The sequence below is a fragment of the Astatotilapia calliptera genome, chromosome 8 (genome assembly GCF_964374335.1).
Source record: "Astatotilapia calliptera chromosome 8, fAstCal68.1, whole genome shotgun sequence".
NCBI classification, from domain to species: domain Eukaryota; kingdom Metazoa; phylum Chordata; class Actinopteri; order Cichliformes; family Cichlidae; genus Astatotilapia; species Astatotilapia calliptera.
The window spans coordinates 8,101,530-8,128,359 of record NC_137429.1 but is presented as its reverse complement, the minus strand read 5'-3'; the positions used below and the strand labels follow the sequence as shown (position 1 = coordinate 8,128,359).

The 26,830-nt window shown below is 40.7% G+C and overlaps 1 protein-coding gene across 4 annotated transcripts in view; it reads right to left on the bottom strand.

Annotated features, from left to right (window-relative positions):
- ttyh2 (tweety family member 2) overlaps positions 1 to 25,460 on the bottom strand; it is a 70,667-nt gene extending 45,207 nt beyond the window's left edge. For 2 of the 4 annotated variants that reach the window (XM_080305023.1, XM_026178243.2), the window contains exons 1-2: positions 24,998 to 25,459; positions 8,869 to 9,041 (exon numbers count right to left, since the gene is read on the bottom strand). In XM_080305023.1, coding sequence (XP_080161149.1) covers positions 8,869 to 9,041; positions 24,998 to 25,126 — 302 coding nt within the window. In that variant the 5' untranslated portion in view covers positions 25,127 to 25,459. Of the gene's footprint in view, positions 1 to 8,868; positions 9,042 to 24,997 lie in introns of all 4 variants that reach the window. The other 2 variants (XM_080305022.1, XM_026178244.2) reach the window with 2 other exon arrangements.
- Positions 25,461 to 26,830: the final 1,370 nt, after the last annotated feature.

The following is a 26,830-nucleotide window of genomic DNA, read 5'->3' as shown; positions in this document are numbered from 1 at the left end:
AAAGACAGGCATGTTAAGTCTGTTTGTGTTAGCCGTGTGATAGACTGGCGACCTGTCAGTGTTGCACCCCACGTTTCCATACAGCAACTTAAATGAGCAGCCGTCCAACACCCCAGATCTGGAAATGAACGGGTATCTTCAGTGTTGCTGTGCTTGGGCATGACTGTCAACCTTTGCCTGTTATTCTCTCTTTTATGCAATACGCACTCTTCAACAGCACTTTTGCGGAGCATAGTGAGGCTCAAGATTTTACACATTGTGTGGCTTAAATAGGGTATTTTCTGGAATGGCTGATTTACTTTCTTCTCACATGCCCTGTATTTGTTATTTACATAATGCGTGTTCTCACGAGGTATCACTGAGGAACTGGAGATCCATGCTCTTGCACGGACAGTGGTCACAGTCCATGAATGCCGTGCTCAAATCCAACTGATTGCTCAGGTGCATTTGTTTAAGTCTGCCGGCGTATGGTTCTCCTAACCCTGCCAGTGCACAGCACACAGTGATCAGACAGAATTGAACAGTTTACCTTTTGCATACACCGATAGTTAATAAACTCACCCTCTTTGGCATAATGTGCCTTGTTGGCATTCAAATAACCCCTCTGTAATTCACCTTGCAGTGACTGTGTGGGAATGAACTGTTTGGTTTTTGTAAATCACACCCTTCTTTAATCAAACTGTTCTTCTGGGAAGACTAAAGCAATATCAAATTAATTGAAATTCTTTTTAAAAACCCAAATGCTCATTGTGTGCCAAACTATCACGGTAATATACCTCAAGTAATATTCTAAACTGCAAAGTATCATAGTTATAGTAAAAAAAAATCAGTCCAGATGTCCTCAGCATGAGCAGCCTGATCAGTTATGATACACCATAATTACAGAGTTAATGTGCTACACCATGGGCAGGGCTGCAGCTACAGCTGAGTGACATCTGCTCTGGCTTCACCAGTGTTAATTATAACGGACATCACAGCATATCAGACCTAGCCACTGTCAAACATAATTAGAGTGGAGGAAGTCAAGAGAAAAGGGGGAGACCGATCAGGATTATAGAGGGAAGGGAGGCAAAATCAGGGCAAAAAATAGAATTAGGGTGTAGGGAAAGGGTGAAAAGGACGGATGGGATTAATATGAAGCCAGTTTTCAACTTCAGTACAAATCCGGTGTGAAATCCACTAGGCAAACACATCCATGTTCTATTTCATCCAGTAGATGGACAAAATCAAAGTCAGGAATCAGATGAAAGAGAGTCTGTTTCCCACAGGATGTTTCCTCCAACTTCACTGATCTCATATTTTATCCTGTCTTAGCTTACCAAGTCAGGCAACATAAACCTTTTAAGTGCAGTCCTCCCCATTAGAGGGAGCTTTTTTGTTATGGACTGCAAATGATAATGAACTGGTCTGAACAACAATGCAACACACTTTATAATACTTTAAAGTAGCTAACGCTGATGGAGAGCTTAACTTAAAGCTTGTGGTATAATTTACAGCAGCACAGAAGTGTAGACCAGACAGATGGACATGATTTTGTTTAAAGGGTATAAATATAATCAGAGGAGGAAGGACTTAGACTTTATTCCACTATACTCTAAACATGTGTAAAATAAAAGGTCAAACTTTATCACAAAATGCAATAAAATAAAGCACTCTTATATTCACCAAAGTGATTTCTGTCCAAAAGAGAACCCAGTTCACTAGAACAAAAACAAGAATGTAAATTAAACAAGGTTTAAACCAAAGTTCACAATCGAAACTGAGCAAATACAGAGAAGAGTGAAGCAGAAGCAGATGACGGGTGAGAAACTCAGGCTGAGAATTCAGACAAACTGACAACTAGAGGGTGAGACAAGACTATAAATACACAGGAACTAATTGGGAAACAGGACACAAGGGAAACCGATGAGGTTTGGGCTGACACCCAACAAGCCAATAACACACACAGGACGGGTGAACGAACACTGAGCACACAAAGTAAACAACTTAACAAAGAAACAAACAAAAAACACACAGAAAAAAAAGAAGAAGGAGATCTTAAACGATACCAGGTCACATGAACCAAGACTCACTGATCCTGGTTCATTTGTCCTTTGAAGGCTCAAGAATATTTGATTAGAACAGCAAGATTCACTCATAACTGAACTGGTCAGTGACAATGAAAGATCCGAGCTTTGTGACATGACATGTTATCAGGGAACCTCTTCTCCATGCCTTGGTTCTAACAAGTGGTTATTTGAGGCACTGTTGCCTTCTTTTTACCTCAGCTAGTCTGGCCATTCTGCTTTGACCTCAGAGAACTGCTACTAGATATTTTTTCTTTTTTAAGGCAATCTCTATAAACCATGGGGATGGCTGTGTGGTGCAATCTTTGTAGATGAGTAGTTTCTTGAATTGTCAGACCAGCCAGTCCGCCGTCAGCAACCATGCCCATTCTGATGCTCGATGTGAACCTTAACAGCCCAAACATGTCTATATGCCTAAATGCCCTGATTTGCAGCGATGTGATTGGTTGATTATATATTGTGTTAATGAGAAGTTGAACAAAATGCACGGGCTTAATAAAGTCACATAACAAAATAGCATCATATTACATATCCTAACCTACAAATACGATCAATGAGTAAGATCTTTATTTATTATTTATCAGGATTCTAATCTAAGCCCGACAACAACAAAAAAAAGTAAAACACCACGATATCTTTTCAAACCGAAACACCCAATTTTCTCTGTCTCTTTTAAAGTTAATAGGTAGGAAGCAGAAAAAAGGTGTGAGAGGACCAGCTGGGTCCAGCTTGACCTCTGCTCAAGAGCTGGCTATCATCAATCAAATTCAGATGATACAGGAGAGGGGCTCTTCCTCTAAGGACTGGCAGGATGCAGCAGCGCTGACTTCAATTTGGTAAAGCAATCTTATTGTTTGTGTCATATCATCGCTCACTGATCTCCATTTCCTTTATGTCACTTTTTCTTTTAATATGGTGTGCATTATTTTTTTCCATCCAGATTGAAGTGATGGGGCTCTAAAATTATGGACTCAGTGTACACTAAAGGACTGAGCTGGTGATTATTTTTATCAGTGCAATGAACACAGCTAGTTTCTTCCATTGGAATAAATTACGCATGGTAAAGTTTCCCTCCATCATCTACTTAATAATCCTGCTCCTGAGTTGGTTTGACCTTACGGATATGTTGCTGTGACAACAAATCCTGCAGATGCTTTTAAGAACTAAGAAATCCAGGATCAAGGCAAATGGTCACCAATTTAATCCAGCTAAAACGTTAATCCACGTATGGCGATCCAGCCCAGGGAAACAAAGGAGACATGGGACAGCAGAAGGGAGGAGAAACAAAAACTTCATTAAATGCAGTATGTCTCCTTGTCCCTGTGGGAGTGGAAGAGTTCCACTCCCTAATCACGCATAATCTGATTTATAAATTAGAGAGCAACACCCTTAAATCAGATAAATGAGTCATTACACTCTAATGCTATTAAGTCTGTTTTAAAACCATCAACTTCAATTCTACCAAATTGGATTTAATAAAAATGAAGCACAACAGTGCTACATCTAGTTTAAACATATTGCTAATAAGCTTTCTCGCTGTTTTAGCAATTTGGAGAGCTATTGAATTCAAAGATAAGCACAGCTCACCAAAAAACACGATGATAAACTTTGCATATGTCAGATCAACCTATTAATCTGGACTAAAAAATAAAAAGACACAAAAAAAACCACTAATTATACAACAATTAGCCGATGTCGCCCATTTTTTTCAGCGGTTTCTTTATGTCATCAGTAGAAAATGACTTCTGTTCCCATCAAGTGAAACAGTGCTCATTAAAGTTTCTTAAAATATAGAGCGTCTCAAATGAGCAGTACTCTCTACATTAAAAATGTATGATGCAAAAGAGTGAAAATACAGTGGAGAGCACTAACTAGCAGAGGACCAGGACTATAGGAACTCTAGGCTATTCCATCTAATGACATACTGAACATGCCGCTATGTTTTTTTGGCATCGTGACGACAGATTGGCTCATGTTGTCAGATGTTCTTGAGAGCCCTTTAAAACTGACGTCCTAGATACCAGACAAAGTTTCAAACCATGTGTCATGACCTTGGGGCTTCTGGGTTTGTAAGCACCAGATATTTTTTTGTGAATAGGAGGGAAAAAAATCAATTTTCTGAATCTATTGCTCTTCATACTTCACTGCTTATCGGCTGTGTCCCCTTTATTTGCTGTTCTACCTGTTAAACTTTCTCTCGCACTCAGCACATGAGGAGTTTATATTAACAAAGTTACCATATGAACTGAAGGTGAAAAATTTTCATCACTACCAATAACTTTCTTATATTTTGTATAAAGGTTCACTACATATTTAATCTTTGCACAGTTGTTAAAACAATTGCTAATCTATTTCACTAAATCCACTGTGGGTTTAAGACTTAATAATTTTTTTCCCCACTTGTGCTCCTTTTCAGATTTTACAATGCCACTCACTGACTGTTAATCATTAATCTTAGGGCTGCCCAGTAAGTCATATCATAAGCTTAACCATGATTCTGGCTTCCCACAGTTAAATTAATATGATCAGGCGATAGTGAAAATGAATTCTTCACCGATAAAACACAAGGTAAATCAAGCACTCCCTACACATGCCAGCTGTTTCTGCACCATGCAGCTTTAAGTTTCCTTGACTATTCTGGGTGACATTGTAACACAGTGACATTACATTTAAAGATATGATATGATAAAATCCAAGTGTCTGGCACAGCAGCAGACACTTGGATTCCCAGAAATGAATCATCATCCTTTCCCTGGAAATAATTCCAATTTAAGGCAAGTGTTAACTAAGAAAAGATCTTAGTCAAAGAGTGCTGTGGAGTTGTGTCTGCTCAACACAACACAACTTAACTTATTCAGCCATCTGTTTGTTTGTTTTTGTTTTTCATATCCATCCTTCCATCTCTCCATCTTTTTCCACTTATCCGGGGCCGGGTTGCGGGTGTAGCATCCTAAGCAAGGACGCTCAGACCTCTGTCTCCCCAGCCCCAGCCAGCTTCTCCAGCTTATCCATCCAGCTCATAAAAACACAGTGAAATCACCAACATAGTTCCATTCTGCTCGACCAAAGATGCACATTCTTTGCTACAGAGCTGCTGAGCACATGCAGGTATTACGAGCAGTGAAATACTTTATATTTGTCTTCTGGGAGATGCATTTAGGTAAGCTAAATAAACACTAAATTGTCGGCAAAGATGTTCTAATTAACTGGAACGTAAGAGCAAAATAAGTAGACTGTTTATTGAATTTTGTTTTACATTTTGGGCCACTTTTTATTTTTCTTCTAAGACGTCCACTGAAATTAGGTGAATAAAGAGAACCAATTAAAATTTACTGTAACACAGGAATTTAACATAATATGAATGTGAGTGAAAGTGCATTAACAAAAGATTTCATCACTAAAATCAACAAATAATCAGGACAAATAATCACGGTTGCAATATTAATCAAAATGATCATAATAATCGTTTTGGACATAGTCGTGCAGCAGTAATTAATCACATGACACTGGCAGTAGATAACCAACCAGGTGAGTGAGTTGTCACCTTATTCAGTACTGCTGGTTGGAGCCACCATAATTTGTGTTGATCTCTGTTTATTAGAATGATTATAATGGTTAATAACAAACTACTGGGCCACACTGAAAGTAGAGGACTCCACTCATTGGGGATCTGTGTGTGAGACTGATAAAAGCTGATGGGTTGGTAACATCTGAATCAGGTAGTTACTAAGCATGGTTGTCACATGGTTGACTGTCCCCTCCTTTGTGGATAGTCGAGTAATTCAATTATCCACTTTGCGAGGACAGCGGAGCTCATTGAGGGATTTGATGGGTTCTATGTGGCGATGTAAGTGCTGACTGTGTTACCTAAGTTCACGTGTTCGAGTCTGTCTCAAAAGCCGAAACTTTAATGAATGAAAAGTTGGATCTTGCCAAAAATAATTAGCTGCTTTAGGCTTCCTATACCAGCTAAAGGCTATAACACTAACGCCATTAATCTATTGTATATATCACAGCTAATGTCACTTCACATCAGGGAGGTTTTCAGTTCACCACAGACTTGATGAGATGCAGCAGCCTCCAGCCAAAACAAATCACATTAACTGCAACGCTGCTCCATTATAAAATCTGAGGGGAAATACTGCGTCTGATATCATCTTAACGATAACAAAAAAGAAAACATTTATCCTTAAAATAGTATCGTTTTCACATTTTAAGTGGTTTATTTAATACGTGATTTTTGCATAAAATGCCATACTTAGGGTTGGCACTCACACAATGTGAGGGTGACACAAAATTTGTGCTAATGAAAAATACAAATTCATTGCACTGGGTTGCATTATTCTTCCAGTGACATAAACAAAAAGTTTTTAAACAAGCAAAACAAGTAGGCTACGTCTGCAGCAGTACAGTTTGATACTTGGGCCTGTACAAGCGAGAGGAAACGCTGTTCAGTCATTCAGCAAGCCAGGAAAACTAGGAAGTCATTAAAACTGCACTGACTGGTGTAATTTTCAAGGCCTCTACAGTATGATATTCCTGCCATATTCCCAGTGAGACACAGAAGGGATTTTGATAGGTAGAATGACCTTCATGTGCGTCATTTTTTTTCCAATAAATAATTTAACAATACAACTGAAATAAAATTTTAAAATACTATAGTCATTTTTTGTCCCTCTATATTTCTACATTCTTTTGGCCTGCATGTGCAGTGTATATCATGAAGTATTGTGTCTTGATCCTCCCTCATTTCTTTATATTTTGCTTCCACGCTGGTCTCGAGCTGTAGTTCTCTGGGCTTTCTCTGAGTTTTTCTTTGGGCATTGGCTGCTTTTGCGTTCATTTTAATTCCACTGCTTGTACCTGTTTTTTTGTTTGTTTTTAAAGCCTAAAACTTGGCATTTCTCAGTATGGAAATTGGGCAAGTGAAAAACACAAATAAGAATTAGCAGCTCTAAAAAAAATTATCCACAGCAGAGGATCTGTATGTGAAACTCTAAGATGACCTTTCTGACCTCAGGAAATGGGAAAATATCCACCAAAGACCTGACAGAGGAAGTGACAGATGCATGTAGGCCTACAGTTGATCCAACTACTTGTTTGCTAGAGGATCAGTAATGGTCTCAGTGGAAGAATGGCTGCCAAGAAGCCATCCTTACGGGAAACGGGGAGAAAGGGCTGTGGTATGCCAAAAGAATTGCACTGAAAATCAGTTGCAAAAAGTCTTAGGGAAAGATGAATCCAAAATCACCAGTATGGCCAGGACAGATGTACAACACTGACTGTGTGCAGCAATCTGTAAAGGATGGTGGAAGCTCTCTCATAGTTTGGAGTTGCATTTGAGACAGTGGTGTTGAGGATTTTGTCAAAATTGATTAAATTAAGAAAACAGAAAAGTACGGTCAGATTTTGATCCACCATGCAATACGATCTGGAAAGTCTCAACGTCATTTTTTCCACATGACAATGATCCCAAACACACTACTTGGACAGAAAATCCTAGAGTTGAATACTATCAGTCATAGATTGGCCTCAGCAGAACGTGGATGTCAACATTACTGAAGCATCATCTTGAGAGAGAATATAACAAAAGACAGGCTGCATTCAAAGAAGATCTTTGAAAGGTCTGAAGAATAAATGGTAAATGGCCTGTATTTGTATAGCGCTTTACTAGTCCCTAAGGACCCCAAAGCGCTTTACACACCCAGTCATCCACCCATTCACACACACATTCACACACTGGTGATGGCAGCTACATAGTAGCCACAGCCACCCTGGGGCGCACTGACAGAGGCGAGGCTGCTGGACACTGACGCCACCGGGCCCTCTGACCACCACCAGTAGGCAACAGGTGAAGTGTCTTGCCCAAGGACACAACGACCGAGACTGTCCAAGCCGGGGCTCGAACCGGCAACCTTCCAATTACAAGGCGAACTACCAACTCTTGAGCCACGATCGCCCCAATCGCCCCGAAGGCAGACATACAAACTATTATAGACTTTATTTCCATGTTTGCATACATTTCAGTGAATCAATGCACCTATCCCCTATTTTCCTACCAAAATATAAATGAAAGATGTGCAGCTCATTGTTCTGCTTATTGTACAGTAACCGATCCACCTACATTTTGATTTTTGGTTGGGGTTTTTTTGCTTTTTAATTATAATTTGCATAATAGAAAAGCTCTGTCTCCCAGCTGGCTGCCCTAGCCAGCAATGCACAATTGCACTTCCACATTGTCAGCAGAACATTGACAATACGCCCACATCAGGATAGCTTCCATCAACCACTGGTATAGTGCTTGAGAGCCACAAATGCCAGTGGGATATTTTGTTAATACCAGAGTGAACTCAGTGTTGGATGAATTTTTATTGTGCCTCAAAATATAGTGACCATAGTTTCCTAAAGAGCCATTTTCAACAAAACAAATTCAAATCCTGTGGAACATTTTCAAAACTAGAAATCACTAGAAATGAACAAATGGTAGAGACGCATGAACCTACAGTGTTTACGAAGACCAAAAGGAGAGGCTCCGAACACACGGAGAATACAAATGGGAAGACAAAAAGACAAACAGAGTGGACAAATACACAGAGAGTCTACGTGCTACAGACTAATAAGTTAGTGTGGGAATAGAGAATGTGCAGTGAAAACATCACAGCACTTACAGCTCTGTATGAGGAATACAGAACAACAAATAAAGAAAATGGGAAAACACAGAACTGCAGACAGCAGTGGAGAGCGTGTGCGAACTGTAATCACGGTTATGCATAACACGCTGTCTGAGTCGTGATTCTCTCACCATGTGATGAGGCCGGCGGCGACTGCCGACCAGGTGACGCAGCAGGAATTAGGTTTCTTGCTTTCCTCCTCCTCCTCTTTACGGCAGCAGCACAAGCAGCTCAGGTAGATGGCCAGACACAGAAGGTTGAGGCCAAGCCCCGCCGCCGCCACACAGCCCAGGAATATGAGTGACTGCAGAGGGTGAGAACAGGAGGAAATAAATCAAACGCCTTGTGTCATTGCAAGGAAACTTATTATTTTATAAGCACCGTGCTGTAACATCCACACGGCAGTAAGAAAAACCAGAGGTCTATACCATTTTACTACAAAGTACTAAAATGCAAAGTAATTTACAGTCTGTATATTAAACTGCATACAAGTGACATTGAGTATAATTACATTTTCACATGTTTCACCACATTTTTTTCCTCTAAAAGTTCTTGTGATTTAAAATGTTTCTCAAGCATCAAATGCAAAATGTTGGCACACTGACTTATTAATTAATATTACTGGATAATTACTAGTGAGGAAGACGTTAACACTTAAGTTGTGAAGTAGTGGAAAAAGTAACTTGAACTGCTTTAAGTGCCCACTGTAATTAAACTATTGCTTTTTAAGTATCAGTAAAATTTAAATAACGAAGAAATATTCTGTATACAGAGCAACCCTTATATCAGTACAGCTCGCTGGGTTTAACTGGCTTCTAAATTGTGCTAACTTCCCATACAAATAACCAGTTTCCAGCTTTGCTGTCAGCCCTTATTGTGATTTGTGTGGTAATAACACACATAAACAATAATAAATATGCCTGCATCAGCCATGGTAACAAGGCCAGCTGCATTCTGGGATCCCGAATCCAACTGGAAAGCAGACAAGACACCTCCTCATACATCTCTGGGTACACTCCTCTCCCTCTCAACCCCTCCTTTTTGCCCCCATCCCACCTTCTGCGAAAGATGGAGAGCGGTGACAAAAATAGCAACAAGACTGTCATAACAGGCCCAAATGAAATCTGCATCCATCTGTGAGCAGATGGGTTTATTCGAGCTCGGTCCCCTCCTTTCCGCCCCCTTTACTCTTCCTTTTTAGTTTTCCTGAAATCTTTTCAGTGCTGAGCCATCTGTTCTCTCGCCTGTGATGTCATGTGTCCTGCAAGTGAAGTGGTGGGATTAAAATTCAGCGACGGAAGAGTTTGCGGGAATATATCGTTTACTGCTATAAACAGCCAGTTGAACCGCAAATCTAAAAATTCTCTGAAATCAGAAAACTAGCAACACTTTATTTGGAAGTCTTCATAACTGCAAGGTATGTTTGGATAAAAGCATTTATATGTTTGCTCTTTTTGCACAACAAATCTTTTATAACTTTTACTCTCTTCCCACTAAAAAAACACTATTTGTTTCTACTGGTCCTGTTGAGGTGCTTTACATTTTTTTTCATTATTCATCTCTATAAAAAAACCCAAAAAACTCCAAACTGTGTCCCATTAATGAAGCCTTGAGCAGAGCATTTTCACACTCAACATCTTGGCGTTTTGAAATCTGATGTGAGGCCGAGGAGACTGGATGCTCATTGGCTAATGACTTGTAACTCCCAAATCCTTAGCCAGTGCCCATATCCTGGAGAATCCTCCTTCCCAGCTCTAACAGTGACCATAATTCACAAAACAAACTTCATGTTAGACCTCAAAGGAACTCAGCACAGGAAGTCATGATAATCATGTTTACAGAGGTCACCGAAGAAGACAGCAAACAGCTCGTTTTCCATGAACTTCTGTTCAGGTTTTGCTGTCACATCACGTGAATAAGGCCCGAGTTACACAGGCCTAGAAACCAGTTGGCAAACATTTAGAAACCACCGGCTGCAAGGGAAAAATACATATTCCCCAACTGATCAGAGAGTGGTTGCTGGAGTTTGATGGCAGCAGCTGTGAAATTAATGGCCAAAGATTCAGTTACATAGGCATAGAGTCCAGTTAATGACCCTTCTTGAATGTTTGCTGGCAGTTGCTGCAACTTGCAAGTTGAAATTGGCCACAAATAGGTATATCGTGCTGAAGCAATAACCTGCTAGCAACTGCTTTGGGCACTAACAGATTGGCGCAGTCACTTATAGTTGCATGTAATGTGTGGATGATGTTACACAAGAAACATCATTAAACAGCTTGCATTGCCGTCATTATTCCACCATTTATACAGTTGTTGAGAATTAGAAGCACCAGTCTTGACTAAAAGGTGACTTGAACATGGTAAAGATAGTACTGCAGATACCTATTGTATGTGTGTAGAAAGCCTAAGCATGAATATAGCTTCTAAATTATGCCAACACTGAAGTGACTTAAACCTGCCACCCGATGGCAATAGCTGTGGTTCCAGATTTTTCCCATAGACTACAGACGTAGTGGTGTTGGGTGCCATCTCCAACAACGATGAGACGGCCTACATCGACGAAGTGAAGAATCTGGCATCATGGTGCCAGGACAACCACCTCCAGCTGAACGTTGGCAAGACCAAGGAGCTGGTGGTGGACTTCAGAAGGAGTCAGCACAGAGACTACAAGCCCATTATCATCAATGGAGCTCCAGTGGAGAGGGTGCAGTCCTTCAAGTATCTTGGTGTCCACATCTCCTCAGACCTGACATGGTCTGCCCACATTCAGGTCCAGACCAAAAAGGCTAGGCAGTGCCTGTATCACCTACGACAACTGAGGAAGTTCAGGGTCTCTCCAAAGATCCGCAGGATTTTCTATACATCCGCTGTGGAGAGCATCCTTACACAGAACATGACATCGTGGTTTGGGAACAGCTGTGTTAAGGACCAAAAAGCTCTGCAGAGAGTGATCCGTACAGCAGAACGCTGCTGCAGGATTGCTCTCCCCCCGCTTCAGGACACCTACACCAGGAGATGCCGGACTAGAGGAGCGCAGATACTGAAGGACCCGTCCCATCCTGGCAACAAACTGTTCCAACTTCTGCAATCCGGTAGAAGGTTCCGCATCATCCGGGCAAGGACAGAGAGACTCAAGAGGAGCTTCTATCCCCAAGCCATCCGGGCCCTAAACACACACACCCGCCCTCTCACATCATCTATAATTGACTGAGACAGGACTCTCTTCCAGACACTCTAAACCCAGGCACAATGTACATTTCAAATTCCTTTAATTTTAAATATGTTTATATTGTCTATTCTGTAAAATAGTCAGATTGTCTATTCTTATTTAATTCACGTAATGTACAGAATTCACCTGCTTGCTGCTACTACTGCACATACACCTAATGTTCTTCCTCTACTAACCCCCCCCCCCCCCCCATTTTAGCGTGTCAGGTTACATTTTACTGTGTGTTATACTTGTATAACTATGCATGTGACAAATAAAGAACCTTGAACGTTGAACGTCTATGGGAAAATGGCTTTCTATCTGAACCTCTGTAAAAACATCCCTACTAAATTTATGGGCTCAGTCTCTAAATTTGGGCAATGTTGACCAAAAAATGGTTATATCACATTTCAAAATGGTTTTACTGCACACAGCCAATTACAAGTTGTTTTGTTTTTGTTTTTTCCTAAAGCATATAGTTGGGGCTGGATTTCCTTTTCAGTCACCTTTTTCACTCAACATGTGTTAATAGACCTCTCTGCACTGAATCATACTTGTAATCTCTGTCTGTCTTCCACAGCATGTCTTTTATCCCGTCTTCCTTCTCTCACCCCAACCGGACGCAGCAGATGGCCGTCCCTCCCTGAGCCTGGTTCTGCCGGAGGTTTCTTCCTGTTAAAAGGGAGTTTTTCCTTCCCACTGTCACCAAAGTGCTTGCTCATAGAGGGTCATATGATTGTTGGGTTTTTTCTCTGTATGTATTATTGTAGGGTCTATCTTACAATATAAAGCGCCTTGAGGCGACTGTTGTTGTGTTTTGGCGCTATATAAATAAAATTGAATTGAACTCAAGTTTTTAGCTAATACCAAAGTCAGACCAGCCCTTCCTTGTCACATCTGTTTTTTGAAACCAAGATTGTGACAGCAGAAACACTCATCAGGCTTCAAAATGGGACTTCAGAAACCTGTGGGTGACATCATTATAGCTATGTCGATTTTTACACTGTCTGTAGTTGCATGGCTTGTAGAATACATGACATTAAGACAGAAATATGGGTAACAGTGAAGATGCAAAGAGCAGAGGCAGTGAAGGTGGACAAATTTAAATACCCTGGGTAAATCATTTGAAGCAATGGACAGTGCACAAGACAGGTAAGAAAAGGGTGCAGGCAGTGGGTCAGGATGAGTGTCAGGGGTGATTGTAACAAGCATAGCAGCGGGAGTGAAAAGGAAGGTTTACAAGATGGTAGAGAGACCTGCAATTATATGTTATTTGAAGACAGGAGGTCGAGCTGGAGGTGGCAGAATTAAATATGTTAATATTTTCAGTGGGAGTGATCCAGAGGGACAGGATTATAAATTAGTATACCAGAGGGACAGGGTGAGCAGTTTGGGAATAGTGGATATACAGGACAAAAAAAATTTTTGAATATAGATCTGCCAGGCAGGATGGAAAGAGACCACAAAATGGATTCATGGGTGTAGTGAAGGAGGGTTTGGTGTAAATGAGGAGGAGGCAAGAGATAGGTTCAGACTGAAGCAAATGATCTACTGTAGTGAACCCTAAGGGAACCAGATGAAAGAAGAGGAAAATGGTTGCATGGCTTACAGCAAGCTGGCTCACAACCCCTCTCATGATTAGTACTGTAAAAAGTGCATTTACTTTCTAGCAGTAAATGTTACTGAGTGTTACCTGCTTACCTGTCAGAAAAATTCTAGCTAGCAGACGTGGCTGCCAGCTGTTTGCTAGCTAACATCTGCTAGCCTCCTTGAAAAAAAAGTTCTCACTAGCAAAAATTATTTATATTTATGGAAAAAAAACTTTTTTTCCTATGATACATCAAGTTTGTGATGGTGTGGGAGCCAGTGAGTCGGTTAACGTTGGCTCGAGCAGAAGAGCAGCACTGAGACAAGACACCCGGGAGCTAGCATAAATGTTAAATACTTTGCATTTTCACTGCAAATGAGTGAGTCCTTCACATAAAATATAGTGCACATGGCATTAAAGGGAACCAAGAGAGTAAGGTGAGTCTTCCTATTTTAGGCTTTGCCACAATGCTTTCACACTTTGACCAAAAATAAAAGGCAATAGAAGAAAATGCTACATATAAAGAAGTTCTTTAAATGAAAATTTAGCACTTTGCAATTTCGCAGTGCTCAGACAGATGGATGGGAGCGCTCACCAAGGTGAGACAAAGAGAGCTGGAGCGAGAGCGACATCTTAAAGCAGGGTGGAGTTTTTGAATGATGAGAGCTGGCATAAACTGGGTGTAATTGAGGTGAACACAGTAAATGAGATGGAGATGTGGGGGCGCAGGTGGAAAATATGAACAGAGGGGGATGGGTGGGAGACAGCTTTGGATTTTTCAACAGAGGAGAGAAAAGGGGGAAACTCCCGCTGAACGAACAAACACTAGGCCACCGGGCCCCTCTTATCGCCATGGTAACATGCATGTTAGTTGTTGCCCTTGCAGCAGGGAAGGAAGACGAGTGAACGGGTGAATTATCAGCCTATTTGAATTAAGCAGCATGTGACAGGCTTGGTTAAATTGCCATGCCTCTGTCTTGTGATTCCTATGCAGGCAGGCAATGCAGAAGAAGCAGAGAAAGTGACAGAATGAGAGGAGCACAAGCGATTATGTTTTTGTTGACAACAAAGTCAAAGAATATATAGGACTTAAAACAGAACTCATAAATGTATTGCTTTTAAAGCAGTTATAGCTGAGACAACACTGTCTGTCATTTCCTCTACTGTTCTTTCTTCTCAGTAGTAGGGTGCAAAAATAATAGCTTCTAAATTATGTAGCATCCATTCAGGAGCAGGACGCACAAAGACACACATAACCACGCCGCAAACCCCATCCCGGAACCATCATCCCCAAGTACTCCAACCTTCCATTAAGTTTAAAAACACCATTTATCTTTTACTGACCAGAGTGTGCACACATTCATTCAAATTGGCAGCTCCGACCACTTAACTGCTACCTAAATTAGGTTTGAGTAGTTCGCCATAAAAGCAGACTCAATATGTTAACACCCTTCTCCTTACTTGCTCACTGTAAACTCAAGAGGCCGTGCTGTCCGCTCTCTTTTGTTTCCTCCCAATTGTCCCTATAGACACGGGGGTGGGGTGAGCACGAGGCTGGAGGCAACGGCACAGGAAAGAAAGGAAGATCTAGCTGAGCGTAAAGGCAGTCCCGGAGAGCTGCATAGCATGGGTGTGGGGGTGGGTGAGGGGGTTGGGGGGGGGGGGGGGGGGTTGCATAAAAAGAGGATGACAGAATGACGGAGGAATTGTTGTGGTAATGAAAACAGTGAGGGTGCAGATGAGAAAAAGAGCAAAATAGAGACAAAGAGAGGTGGTGCAGGCAAAGAGTGGCTGCCTGACAAAGTGTGTGTTTCCATGTGCGTGAATTCATAACATGGGAGACAGCCGACAGAGATACCTCATCCTCACGGCTACCTCAAACACACTCTGTTACTCACTGCTCGGCCCAGTTTCTCTCCCATTACAATCCCATTGTAGATGGCCTTGCCTTGAGGCAGGAATGTTGCATAATAATGTGATTTTGCCAAAATCCAGTACAAGATATCATTGTTGAATGCCAAAAAAGAATCTGCCCCAAAGAACGAAGCCCCCTGCCCCAAACTGCAGGGTAATACACTTAACACACAGTTAAAATGGGCAGATTGTTTTTAATTGAACTTTTGAACTATTTGTTACTCAGAAATTCTGAGGTGGCCCCTGTATGAACTTTAAACTGCCTGTAGCATATCCAATGCAAATTAGACGGCAAGTAAAGCCTATTAGATCTGTCTTTGAACATCTATATACTGAATTTGTAAGCAGTAATTCATTCGTTAATCAGACTCTAAAAAATGCAGAGTTCATCATTATTCTTTTATAAAAACCCACTAAAAAAAACTAGAACATGGCCGAACAGAATATTGAGAACAACTTTAAAAAGAATGGTTTGCAATTTAACCACACTACAATTACAATCAACAAAATGGCCCATAACAGAGAATAAATAATAAACAAAGGCTCAGACACACGTTCTTGTTCAAATGGAGGACAAAGGGAGAAGCATAATGAAGCAGTAATAACCCGGGGGTAGAAATGACCCAAAGGGCACTGGCTGAGTCATTTATTCTCCCCCGAGCACCATCAAAGGTATGATGAAAGCCAGCACAGATGGGACGGTGAGATAAACGGACAGTGATGCTGTAATGACCTATCTATGTGAGAAATATAACAAACAGACTTAAAGACAGCTGGCCAAGGCAGAATGATGTTATTGCTTTCTAACGTCAGATAATATGAAATACTGAAAATAACCCTCTGAATGCACTTACGACTCGAAGGATGCAAAAATCAATACTGAGTGGAGTCTATGCCGCTCCGGAGCATGTTCACGGTGCTTCGGTCTCAATCCAAGAGAGGGACTGTGGGAGGTTTAATGCAGGGATGTGGAAGTTTGCTTTTACAGCTTCACAGTCAGTTCAACTTAATTTCACTGGAAAGACTCTGATTTACTAGAGAACATCTTTCCAAATATTCAGTGTCCTTGATGAGCACTCTCTGCCGCTTTGCTGGAGCATAACAAAGACAGACAAGAAACAGAGCACATAGAGGTCGTGCTATGTCAACACAGATGTAAACTCACAACTCCCTAAGTGTTATATGTGCCTTTTACTGAGCTTCCATTAAAAATCAATTTTTAATACACATAATTAATACATAGAAATGGAAAGCACCTCCATCTGTTAAAGTGCATCTGCTAAGCAGCCCTGAGTCATTTAACAGAGGAATTCCACAAACTTAGAGGAGCTCTAAATGCAACGCTAAGCGATGTGAACTGTCTTCTGCAAGCATTGGAGCTCCACAGCAGGTGGCAGACAGCTGTGCGTAGGTTGGGAAGGCCTCCAGGCGTTGTGCACATTGCTTTGCAATACACCGAATTCGACAGTGGCCTGAATGGGCAGTGACATTACTTCAGCGTGATAGGGGTTAAATAGGTGTCAGGTCAGTTAGTGAAAAAAGAAGACATTTAAAAAGAAAAAGCTCCACTTTGAAATTCAAAGCTTGGTGGGAAACAGTAGCTGCTGGTGAATGTCACCAGAAAAGAGCTTTCTCTTTCACTTATTCTTTTAATGTTTCACTACCTTTCCCTTCTACACCCCAAAACTCCACAGGGACTGGATCCTTCTCTCCTACAAAACAACACAACAGCAACTTTGTAAAAAGCTTAAATCCCACATCTTTAGATTCATGTCATCAAGTTTTTTTTAATTGAACTTAATACTTAACAAACGTACTTTTAGTACTCCTCACAATTAGTAAACTTTAGTTTTTAAAATGAGAGCCCCATGGCAAATTTTCCCCCATCATTTCTTTCTTTATTACATTAACCATTCTGCATGACATAGCACAGGACTTTTTCTATGACTCAAGACCACCATACCAGATTGAACTGAGGCAGCCAAGCGCCTTAAGAAATGCAAGCTGATATGGCAAAGAAGCAAAGTCCCCCACCCAAAGATCAATGAATGGTCCAACTCACTATCTTCCTCCTTGCTTCTGCCTGTTCCACTCCGATACGTACTTGGATGCCTGGGGACGAGGGCCCTTTCCAGCTCAGTGCATTCAGCTGAGCCTGCCCATGTTCACAGCTGGGATGCTATTAAGTCCCAGCAAGGTGACCCATGAGATATGGATGAGAAGCAGGGGGGGGGGTTCTGTTGTTAAACCATTGTTTCAAATCTATTACACTATGTTAGGGAAGTATTAATACCAGTATGGCTAACACAAGCAATTAAAAAAGCATCCAAAGACCAACTGCAGTTCTACATTCAACCAGTTTCCTAATGCCTGCAGTGAGAGGAAGCAAGAAGCAACTTTGAAGCAAATACTGGAGATGGAAGAAAAAAAAAAAGTTTTTATCCGCTCCACTGCTCTTGATAACTTGATTATAAGCTGTCGCTACATGGGTGGTATTTTGCACCATTGTTATTGTGAAACTAATATCAATGGTAGGTCTACTATATTGCAATAAAGTACCCCACAGAAGCCTATTATTAAAAAAAAAAGCTGTATTGATGTATATCTACATTGTGTTGTCTTACTACCATAAACTGATGGTGTCTAAAGTTTCTTCCAATCCGTTTAATTTCACCCTTTCTGTTTTATCTTTAAAAAGAAAGCGTTGTGAATATTTTTTTAGTAAATGCTTCTTTAATAAACACGGCCATCCTGACCGGGACATCTCTGGAGTGAAGCAAAGAGCGTTATGTTTGTTTCCTCTCTGAACCCAAAGCCAACCTGTTTCCTCGGGGAAGTCAGGGGTCATGATTTTGATTCCACACCGTCACAACAAAGGAAACCCAACCCCCCCAGCAGCTTACATGAGAGACATGAGAGGAATGTGGCTAAGTGAATCCACGTCTCCCAATTCATACAGCTTTGGTGTATGGCCAAAGCTGTACGGCCTTTCATGCGACCTGCTGAAGGTTTCCTGTGTTGTATATCACAAACTAAAATTATAACACTAAGGAAATACAAAGAAAACCAAGTTTACAGCAGCACGGTTGGTCATCCGCTGCTGTCATATCCTGTTTAATCGTGGTTAGATCAGCATGAGGGCTTGAATATTGCCTTATTAGTGCAGACCTAAGCCATACCATATAGTCAATCAGGTGATACTAATCACTAGCTTCAAGCAGCATGGAGACAGATTGGGGTTAATGACCTTCTGGAAACCCAGAGGGGACAGTGTAAGTTCTTTTCTCTTTGTCTATGCATGTCACTAACGAGCAATACATACATAGATGGCTGTGTAGCAAAAAAAGACAACCTACCAGAGAGACTGAACTGAGGTGAATCACTGCTTTAACAATAAGGTTACACAATCATTCAGGCAAACGGGGAGAGGCTGAGATAAGACAAGGAGCATGGGAATTAAGAACGACAGATTTAAGATTGATTTTCTTGAGGAGGCGGCAAAAGGAGTTGGTAAATTTCCAGTGCAATCAGAGTGACTGCGATAGCTGAACAGATAATGGATTTTCAGCTCTTGAAACGCATAATTTTTCATTTTCGATCACACGCACTAAACGCAGTTAACACAACAGTGCCATATAAGCGTTTAGCTGCAAATCAGGAAAGTAGCTGCTTGAAACAACATCGTGTGAAGAGGGCTCAAAAATGCAATCAAATCATTTTTTAACCATAAATTAGAAATAGTCATAAATCTAGCAGTATTAATGAGAATGTAATGGCTGTACTTTAATGGGAAATGGAGCTGCAGCGCTTTCAAACTGAAGTATACGACTTGGAGAAAATCATAAAAAATACATATTTTATCCACAAAGACTGCACATAAGTTTTCCGGTCTTTATGATTAGCGACTCTGACACACAGTGCATTTATTTAAACTGGGAGGTTTTATGTCAATGAATAAAGATGGTGAGGTGAAGGGAATGCTGATGAATGACTACAGAAATAGCAAAGGTGACAAAAAACACCTGGAAAGTCTGAAAAACCAAGCATCACGGTGGAACTCATTTTTCAGACGCGATCTGTGACGCAGAGAGATGGGATGTATTAAAAGTTCTTGTTTGTGACCATAAATGAACGCTGTGTATGTGCCCAGGTCTTTATCCCATATCACTCTGAGCAATATGATAAAAGCCTTCAACAGGAGACTGTCTGAGGTGGTTATTACAGGATGTGTCAATTTGTCTCAGACAAAAAGAGAAAAAAAGTCTATTTTCCTGTGCAGGAAACAGACAAAAGTTTTTTTTAACCATCCTTAATTGTGTAAATGTTTAGAACAAGAGCAAAGAAGACAAACATCTACCCTAAAATACAAAAGCTTCCCTGAACTCTTTGTACCGTAACAGGCAGAACACCACATGAGACTAGTAGCTAACTGTCAACAGTAAAGAACATGGCAGATTTCCTGCAGCGGCTGCATACATTTTTCAACACATTTCTGTGCTTGACTGAGCGTACACGAGCATAAATCCACATTCTTCCCAGTAATTACTGTTACTGAACAGCTGATAAGAGGAAAATATTTAATTTTCACAAAAAAAAACACGAACATGCTGCCTGTGTCTTCCCAGAGTCTCATGACCAACTCAAAATTGGTTCAAGTAATGCCTGAGTTAATTACTTTGGTAATCAGCCTGCTTTTCTTTTGATGTACAGTACTTCGCCAACACCTTGAACCACCCCTCATTTCTTTATATTTTTCTTCCAAGGAGTCTAAATGTCTTGTAATGTTTTAAAGTCATCTTGAGCAATAGCTCTCCAGGTTTTGTGAAGGTCTTTCAAAGTTTTTCTTTGGATGTTGGCTGGTTTTTCACAGATTTTCAGACCACTCCTTGTACCTGACCATCTTCAGAGGAATTATTATTATTATTGTTGTTTATTTGTGTGCTAACACTGATCTTAACTCAGATCTATGAATCACTTAAGCATAAAAACACACCTAACTCTGGGGAAGAACCAATGCTGTGTCTAAATATAACAGGCAACTTAGCAACCAACCAACAAATGTCAAAGATAATAGTTGGACTGGCATGAAAAGTATATTTGCACCAACAACACCAACAATGAGCTGAATTAGCTGAAGATGAACAGCACCTGAAAGTCATGGAATGCGAGTACTACAATCCTGATCACATTTTGATCCACCATGCAACAGCATCTGGAAAGTATCTGAATGCTAACAGCTTCATTCTTCACCATTACAAACACACTGCCAGAGCAGTAAAAGCATATCTGGGCAGAAAATCACACATTACAACTCTATCAGTCATGGATTGGCCTCCTCAGAGCCCAGACTTCAACATTATCGAAGCAGTGTGGGATCATCTTGACAGAGAACCAAACAAGAGGCGGCCAAAAACCCAAGAAGAGCTTTAAACGTCTTTAACAAATCCTTGAGAACTATGAAGACTAATTAAAGCTTGTAAGATTGTCAGATTGTGCTGAAGAATAAATGTGATCCTACGAAATATCCACTGTCATAGAATTGTACAAACTCGATTTTTGTCTTATATTCTGTATTTCCACACATTGGCATATGTTTCAACAAATCACTGCACCTATTCCCCATTCTACTCGCAAAATATAAAGAAATTACGGATGGCTCAAGACTTTTGCGCAGAGCTGTAAACTGTACAGTAACCAATCTGCCTACATTTTATTTGTTTGTTGTTTTATTTTAATTTGCATAATAAGAGAGTTCTGTCTCCCAGTCGGCTGCACTAGCCAGTAATGCACAATTACACTCCCACATTGTCAGCAGAACATTAAAAATACACCCACAACAGAATGGCTTCCACCTTGGCTCAAGATTTTTGCACAGTACAGTAAGTGCCAGTGCAAATGTAGGACTACCTAAACATATATATTAAAAACTTCAAGTAAACAGAAGCACAAATGACTATTGCTCTGAAAACTCTGATTTTAGTATTTAGTATTACATTCTATCATCACACTATATGGGTTTTAGTGACTCTGGCTGCTTAAAAGGGAGGAGAGTACATTGGTGGGATGACTGGAGCATGTGATCCAGTGATCCATGTGATCTGTACCAGTAATTTATTTGGCATAAATATGTTTATGTTTGATTCACAAAGCAGGAAATGAAGAAAAGAAAGGAGAAGTCAGATAGACTAGGACCTTCTGACCTACACATAACGTCTGGCTCAACACACACACATACATTCAAAAATACAGGAACAAAAAAAATTAGGCCTCCAACTCTGTCCTACTTTTGGGTAAGCCTTTCCAGTTTTTTGCCCTCTTTATATCCCACAGGCCTCGGGACAGGAAGAGCAGAGAAATCCATTTTCTACATCAGACACTGGCTGAGAAAGACTGAGCAAATTGCTGAGCAGATCAGCAGTTTGTCTCTCAAGCCTGTGCGTGCCCAAAACAAACATAAGTGATGGATGTCAGTTGCTCACGAGGTCAGCATGCTTAAAATGAATGCTAGCTGGACTGACGAGAAGAAAAAAAAAACAGTTCAACAATCACGCCCACTCCATGCAGTAATTGACCAATTGAGTGCAGGTCTGAAAGTAGGCCCTGGGAGCAAGGTTTAAACACTTTTGCCTTTAAAGCAGTCACTCAACGGATCCTCTGCATAGTTTTCAAGCCTACTCAACCCTCAACTCTGCAGCACTAGATGAGATTTTCCAAAATATCTCAGTAAAATAAAAAAGAATAGCTTGATTAAGGTCAGAAGACAGAAATTAGAGGCACTCCAGGCAGATGATTCAGCTTACAGACATTCCTTTACTGACAACAGCAGTAGTAGATTCCTACCACACACACACACACACACACACACACACACACACACACACACACACACACACACACACACACACACACACAGATAAAGAACAATGAAATATAGCATCGCCTCACATCCCTTCACATTCCCTGGCCCGAAGCCAGGGCGGGACTTCACCAGGATTGCCCACGGTACAACTAACCAATTACAAATCCTCTGACAAAGCATGTGGTCTGCTTTAAGAAGCATGGCTCAGCTGCTCAATGCTACCCCATCTACAACAGAAAATGTCAACTCAGCAACTCGTTAACAAAAGAATCAACTCACCACCACATAACTCAATTAAAGTGTAATTTTTATCCCATTAAACTATTAAATGCTGTAAAAGTATCGACTGCAACGCACTAAATCACCCCAGATATCACAGTGTACTGTAGTTTTATAAAACAGGACAGTATAAGTTAATTCACAGTTTTTACTGTGTCGCAGTGCTGACCACATTAATACATTATACTTCACTAGCAACCTTAACACTCTTCCTAAATACTATAAGCATAATTCACAGCTTGGCGACTATTCAGGACACCCAAGATCCATGTTATCAGTGTTATTCTCAGTAACTCATTAATTGATTACATGCACAGCACATGAGCATGGCTTCTAATTCAGGCAAAACAGGGGGTGGTGGTGTGAATTAAGCTCAACAGCTCATAAAGGAAAAGGAATATAATGCCCTAAGTAGCCTGGCATATGCCTGAAATTGCATCATTTGCTGTGGTGCTTTACAGTACATTGTTTTACATGTTGAGACCATTAAAGCCTCGACAATAGAAAGCAGGAGCATGGTTTAGTCAGATAGAGTGTGGTGGGAGAAAGAAGATTCGCAAAGAACAAGTAAGGTTGGTGGATGCAGTGGTGGGCATTTCCTACCCCAGACTGACTGACTGCCTGTGGCTGACAGTATTCTCAATGGGAATTGCTTTTCACCTGCTGAGACTCACCACCTTCTCTTCCTGCACCCCGTGGCTCCGGCTGTATTTCCACAATGCAATCGAGGGCAGCACAGGGCAGCATGAGGAAAAAAGGCAATCTGCCTCTCTTTGCCTCATTTGGAGTCTTCCTCAACATGAGTGAAAAAATAGATTCTATATCTTGCAAAGACAGAATGCATCAAAACCAAAATGAATGCAATGGTATCAGTGAATATGTTGTCCAGTATTTCCTGGGGTCTCTCCTTTTCTATTGTTAAAGTCCTGAAAGGCTTAAGCACAGGGACTCAACACATCATGAAGAGTTTTTTTTAGGCTTGATTCTTCTATAGATACTTTTCCAACAGAAAAGGAGAGGCCCTAAGTTGCTTCCTATCTGTGCTGATAGGTAACTGTTGACAATATCAGCGTTATAGTTATAGTACAGAGGGGGTCCCCCTTGGGTCTGAGGGATGGGAATGTCATCAAGTGAATGAAACACCCACCAAAAACATCACAAGGTGGAAAAATAGCCTTGCTCTTATTGTCCCCACTTAGTTAGAATAAGTAAGGCTCCCCCCCCCCCCCCCCCCCTTCTATCTCTGTTTTTGATCACCCCCAACTGAAGAGGTGCTATGACTAAAATCCTCCTTTAAATTCCAGGAAACTTGTGATCATGTGTTAACACAGAAATAAGAAGGAAATATGAATCATAGCCACATTAAATCTGGCGTGACTAGTATTGGCTTATGAAAGAATGCACCCATTTGCGATTCACTAATGCTGACTATGTGATAATGACTCCCACTTGCCTTATTTCACTGCTGAAATTAAACGCTTGAAAATCATTATAAGGCTCTGACTGTCTCAGACACCTGAACTCACTCTGGAGACCAGTGTGCTAGGATGCTGCAGCGATGAACTTAAATGCCATCACTTCTCAGGATGACTACTTGCACTGACAGAGGCAGAACTGTAACCTTGAAAAATTCAACAGTTAAATAATGAAACATTCATGGAACATGACATGTGTTCACAAGCAGGTCATTAGTCATCCAAAAGTTGATCCCAACCCTCTTCAGTGCTGTGTGAAATGGTCCTGTCACCACCTCTGGAGTTGGATGGGAATCACTTTGACTCCCACGGGTGATCTATGCCAGCATTATCCCACAAGGGTGCTTCCTCTCTCTGTCTCTCCAGCACACACAGATAAAAGATTAGCTCATTTTAAAAGCTGCAACAGTCGACCCAAGCAGTGTTTGGGAGATGTCCTGTGCTGCGTTTTCTCTTTCTAAGGTTTTCTGAAGTAATGATGATGATGATGCTTTGTTAGTGTGTTTGCTGAAGAGCAATCGCTGCTTTCAGAACGATGACTGCAATTACAATACATAAACAGCATTTTGAGTTGGTTCTCATGTCAATGGCAAAGTAAAGATGCTTCAGTGTGATTTCAGTGGAGCTGACTAGGTTACGTGCAGGGACATTATGGCCCACTTTTGTCATCAATAATACAATGCAGTGTGACTCTTCAGGGTAGCAGAGGGAATAGTGATAGCAAACAGCCCACAACTGATTCTAGTGAAACAACAGCAATATCAGAAAAAATGATCATACTGTGGGTTGGTTTTGGGACAATGTGTTAAAATAGTATTATAAACTCTTTATTAAGTGTCATTGCAGAAACCTACAGACATATTATGCCCCAGTTTTTAAGCGTCTATAACTAGGCTTCTGGTAAAGAGCCATATGTCCCATATCCCTCTCCACTGACCTGCTGGTAGTTCTCATCTTCAGGCTGGAAGGTCTTATCAATGGGCTGAAACCTCAGATTGATATGAGGAAAATTGTGAAGCCAGTAAGTCCACCACGGCGCAATGTAATCCACACGATCCGAAGACATCACTGCCCGGAGAAAAAGTTAGGCTTCAGCCTAAATTAGCCTCTCAGTAGTAAAGCAGGCAGTTTTTTCCGCTGCCGGATATTTTAATCAAGTCGCACATTAAACAAAGGCAACGATAAAAGCATGCTCGGTTGTGGAAACACGCTCGACCACACATGAGAGGTGGGGAAAGTCCTGCAAAGGTAAAAGTGTGTTTGCAAAGTGAGCTCCGGTTAAGATTTTTCCCGAGAAAGACCAATAATCACTCTGCGTCCATGTTTCCGTTCCTGTGGACCCACAGATACTATCCGACCGACAGCTGCTCCACACAAACAGCAGACAACACAGTCAGCAGCGTGAACGCGCACTTATAGTAGGCGCAGGACACCAGGGGGTGAGGGGGCGTGCACATTCGCTTTCGTAAATGGTTTCGGAACATTAGTCTGGCAGCATACATCATAAGTACAACTAATTAATTAAATACACAAAGTCAGTTTATTGTAACATCAGCTACATCGATTTTTTTTTAATTATTAACGGACCCTTTATTCTCTGGTAAATAAGCAACAGCGGTGCCACCTAGTGTTCAATTAAGCCAATTACACAACATGCAGCCCGTGAGAACAGCTGGTGGGTCATTTTTAAAGTGGCTTATATTAACATTTTGTATACTTGTATTTTCTGGTGTACTTCAGCTACAGATGCAGCAAATTTAGATGCTAAAATAATATTTGCTGTATTCATGAGCAGGTTACTTATATTTATTTATGAAACTTTGATGTAATTAAACTAAGTGGAATTGAGCCAGATTCAGCCCAGCTGTCAAATAGCTAACTGTGCTGGTTATATGACTTTATCACTTTAAATGTTTCCAAAATTAATTTTATAGCCATTAAAATTTACAAGTTTACATTTTCTGGGTAAAAATCTTGTATATAGATGTAGTGTGGCTATATGTTGATGCAGACATTGTAACCAAGCAGTCAGTGAAAACCTCTACAAAGATGAAGCTGAAGAAAACAATCAACATCTACAAAGGATGCATTTTATTATTTCGCCCCAAATTGTGCTATAAAGTCATTGCCGCTCATTTCAGATCAAATGCTCCAATGTCCATGTCACACTTGTGGATTATGGTATAACAACACAACAAATCACAGAAGCCAAAGTGATTTTTTCCCCCAGTTTTTTATTACAATTATCTGTACATCACGGATTTACTTCAGCTCCTTCACAGCCAGACCTGTAGAGAAAGAAAGACAAAAGATTAGAAATATTCAGATACACACTTTCTAAAACACAACTGGGAAAATACATTTGAGGCATCACATGATTAAAGTAGTAAGGAGTATTTATATTTTCATCAAAATTTCTCCACTTGCACCAGGTATCACATCTGACCTTTACAGGGAAAGTTATTAACAATTATCATACCGGCAGTATTAAGAAGACGGCAGACTGCCATCAACACGAGTGACAGCAAACTGCAAAGAACCAGTTAATGTGGATCTGCTCTTTGAAGAGCATGAATGTCTCTGTGGCGATTAGAATTTAATTCAGGGTTGTTGGGGTTTTTTTTTTTAATACAAAGAGCTTGCGATTCAATGCCAGTTTCAGTCCTACCAGCTACAGCATGACGTGTTACAGAAAATCAGAGGATAAAATGATAGCTCATTATAATTTAAAGTATCACAATTTTTAAAGAAATAATTCTTCAAAAAAAAA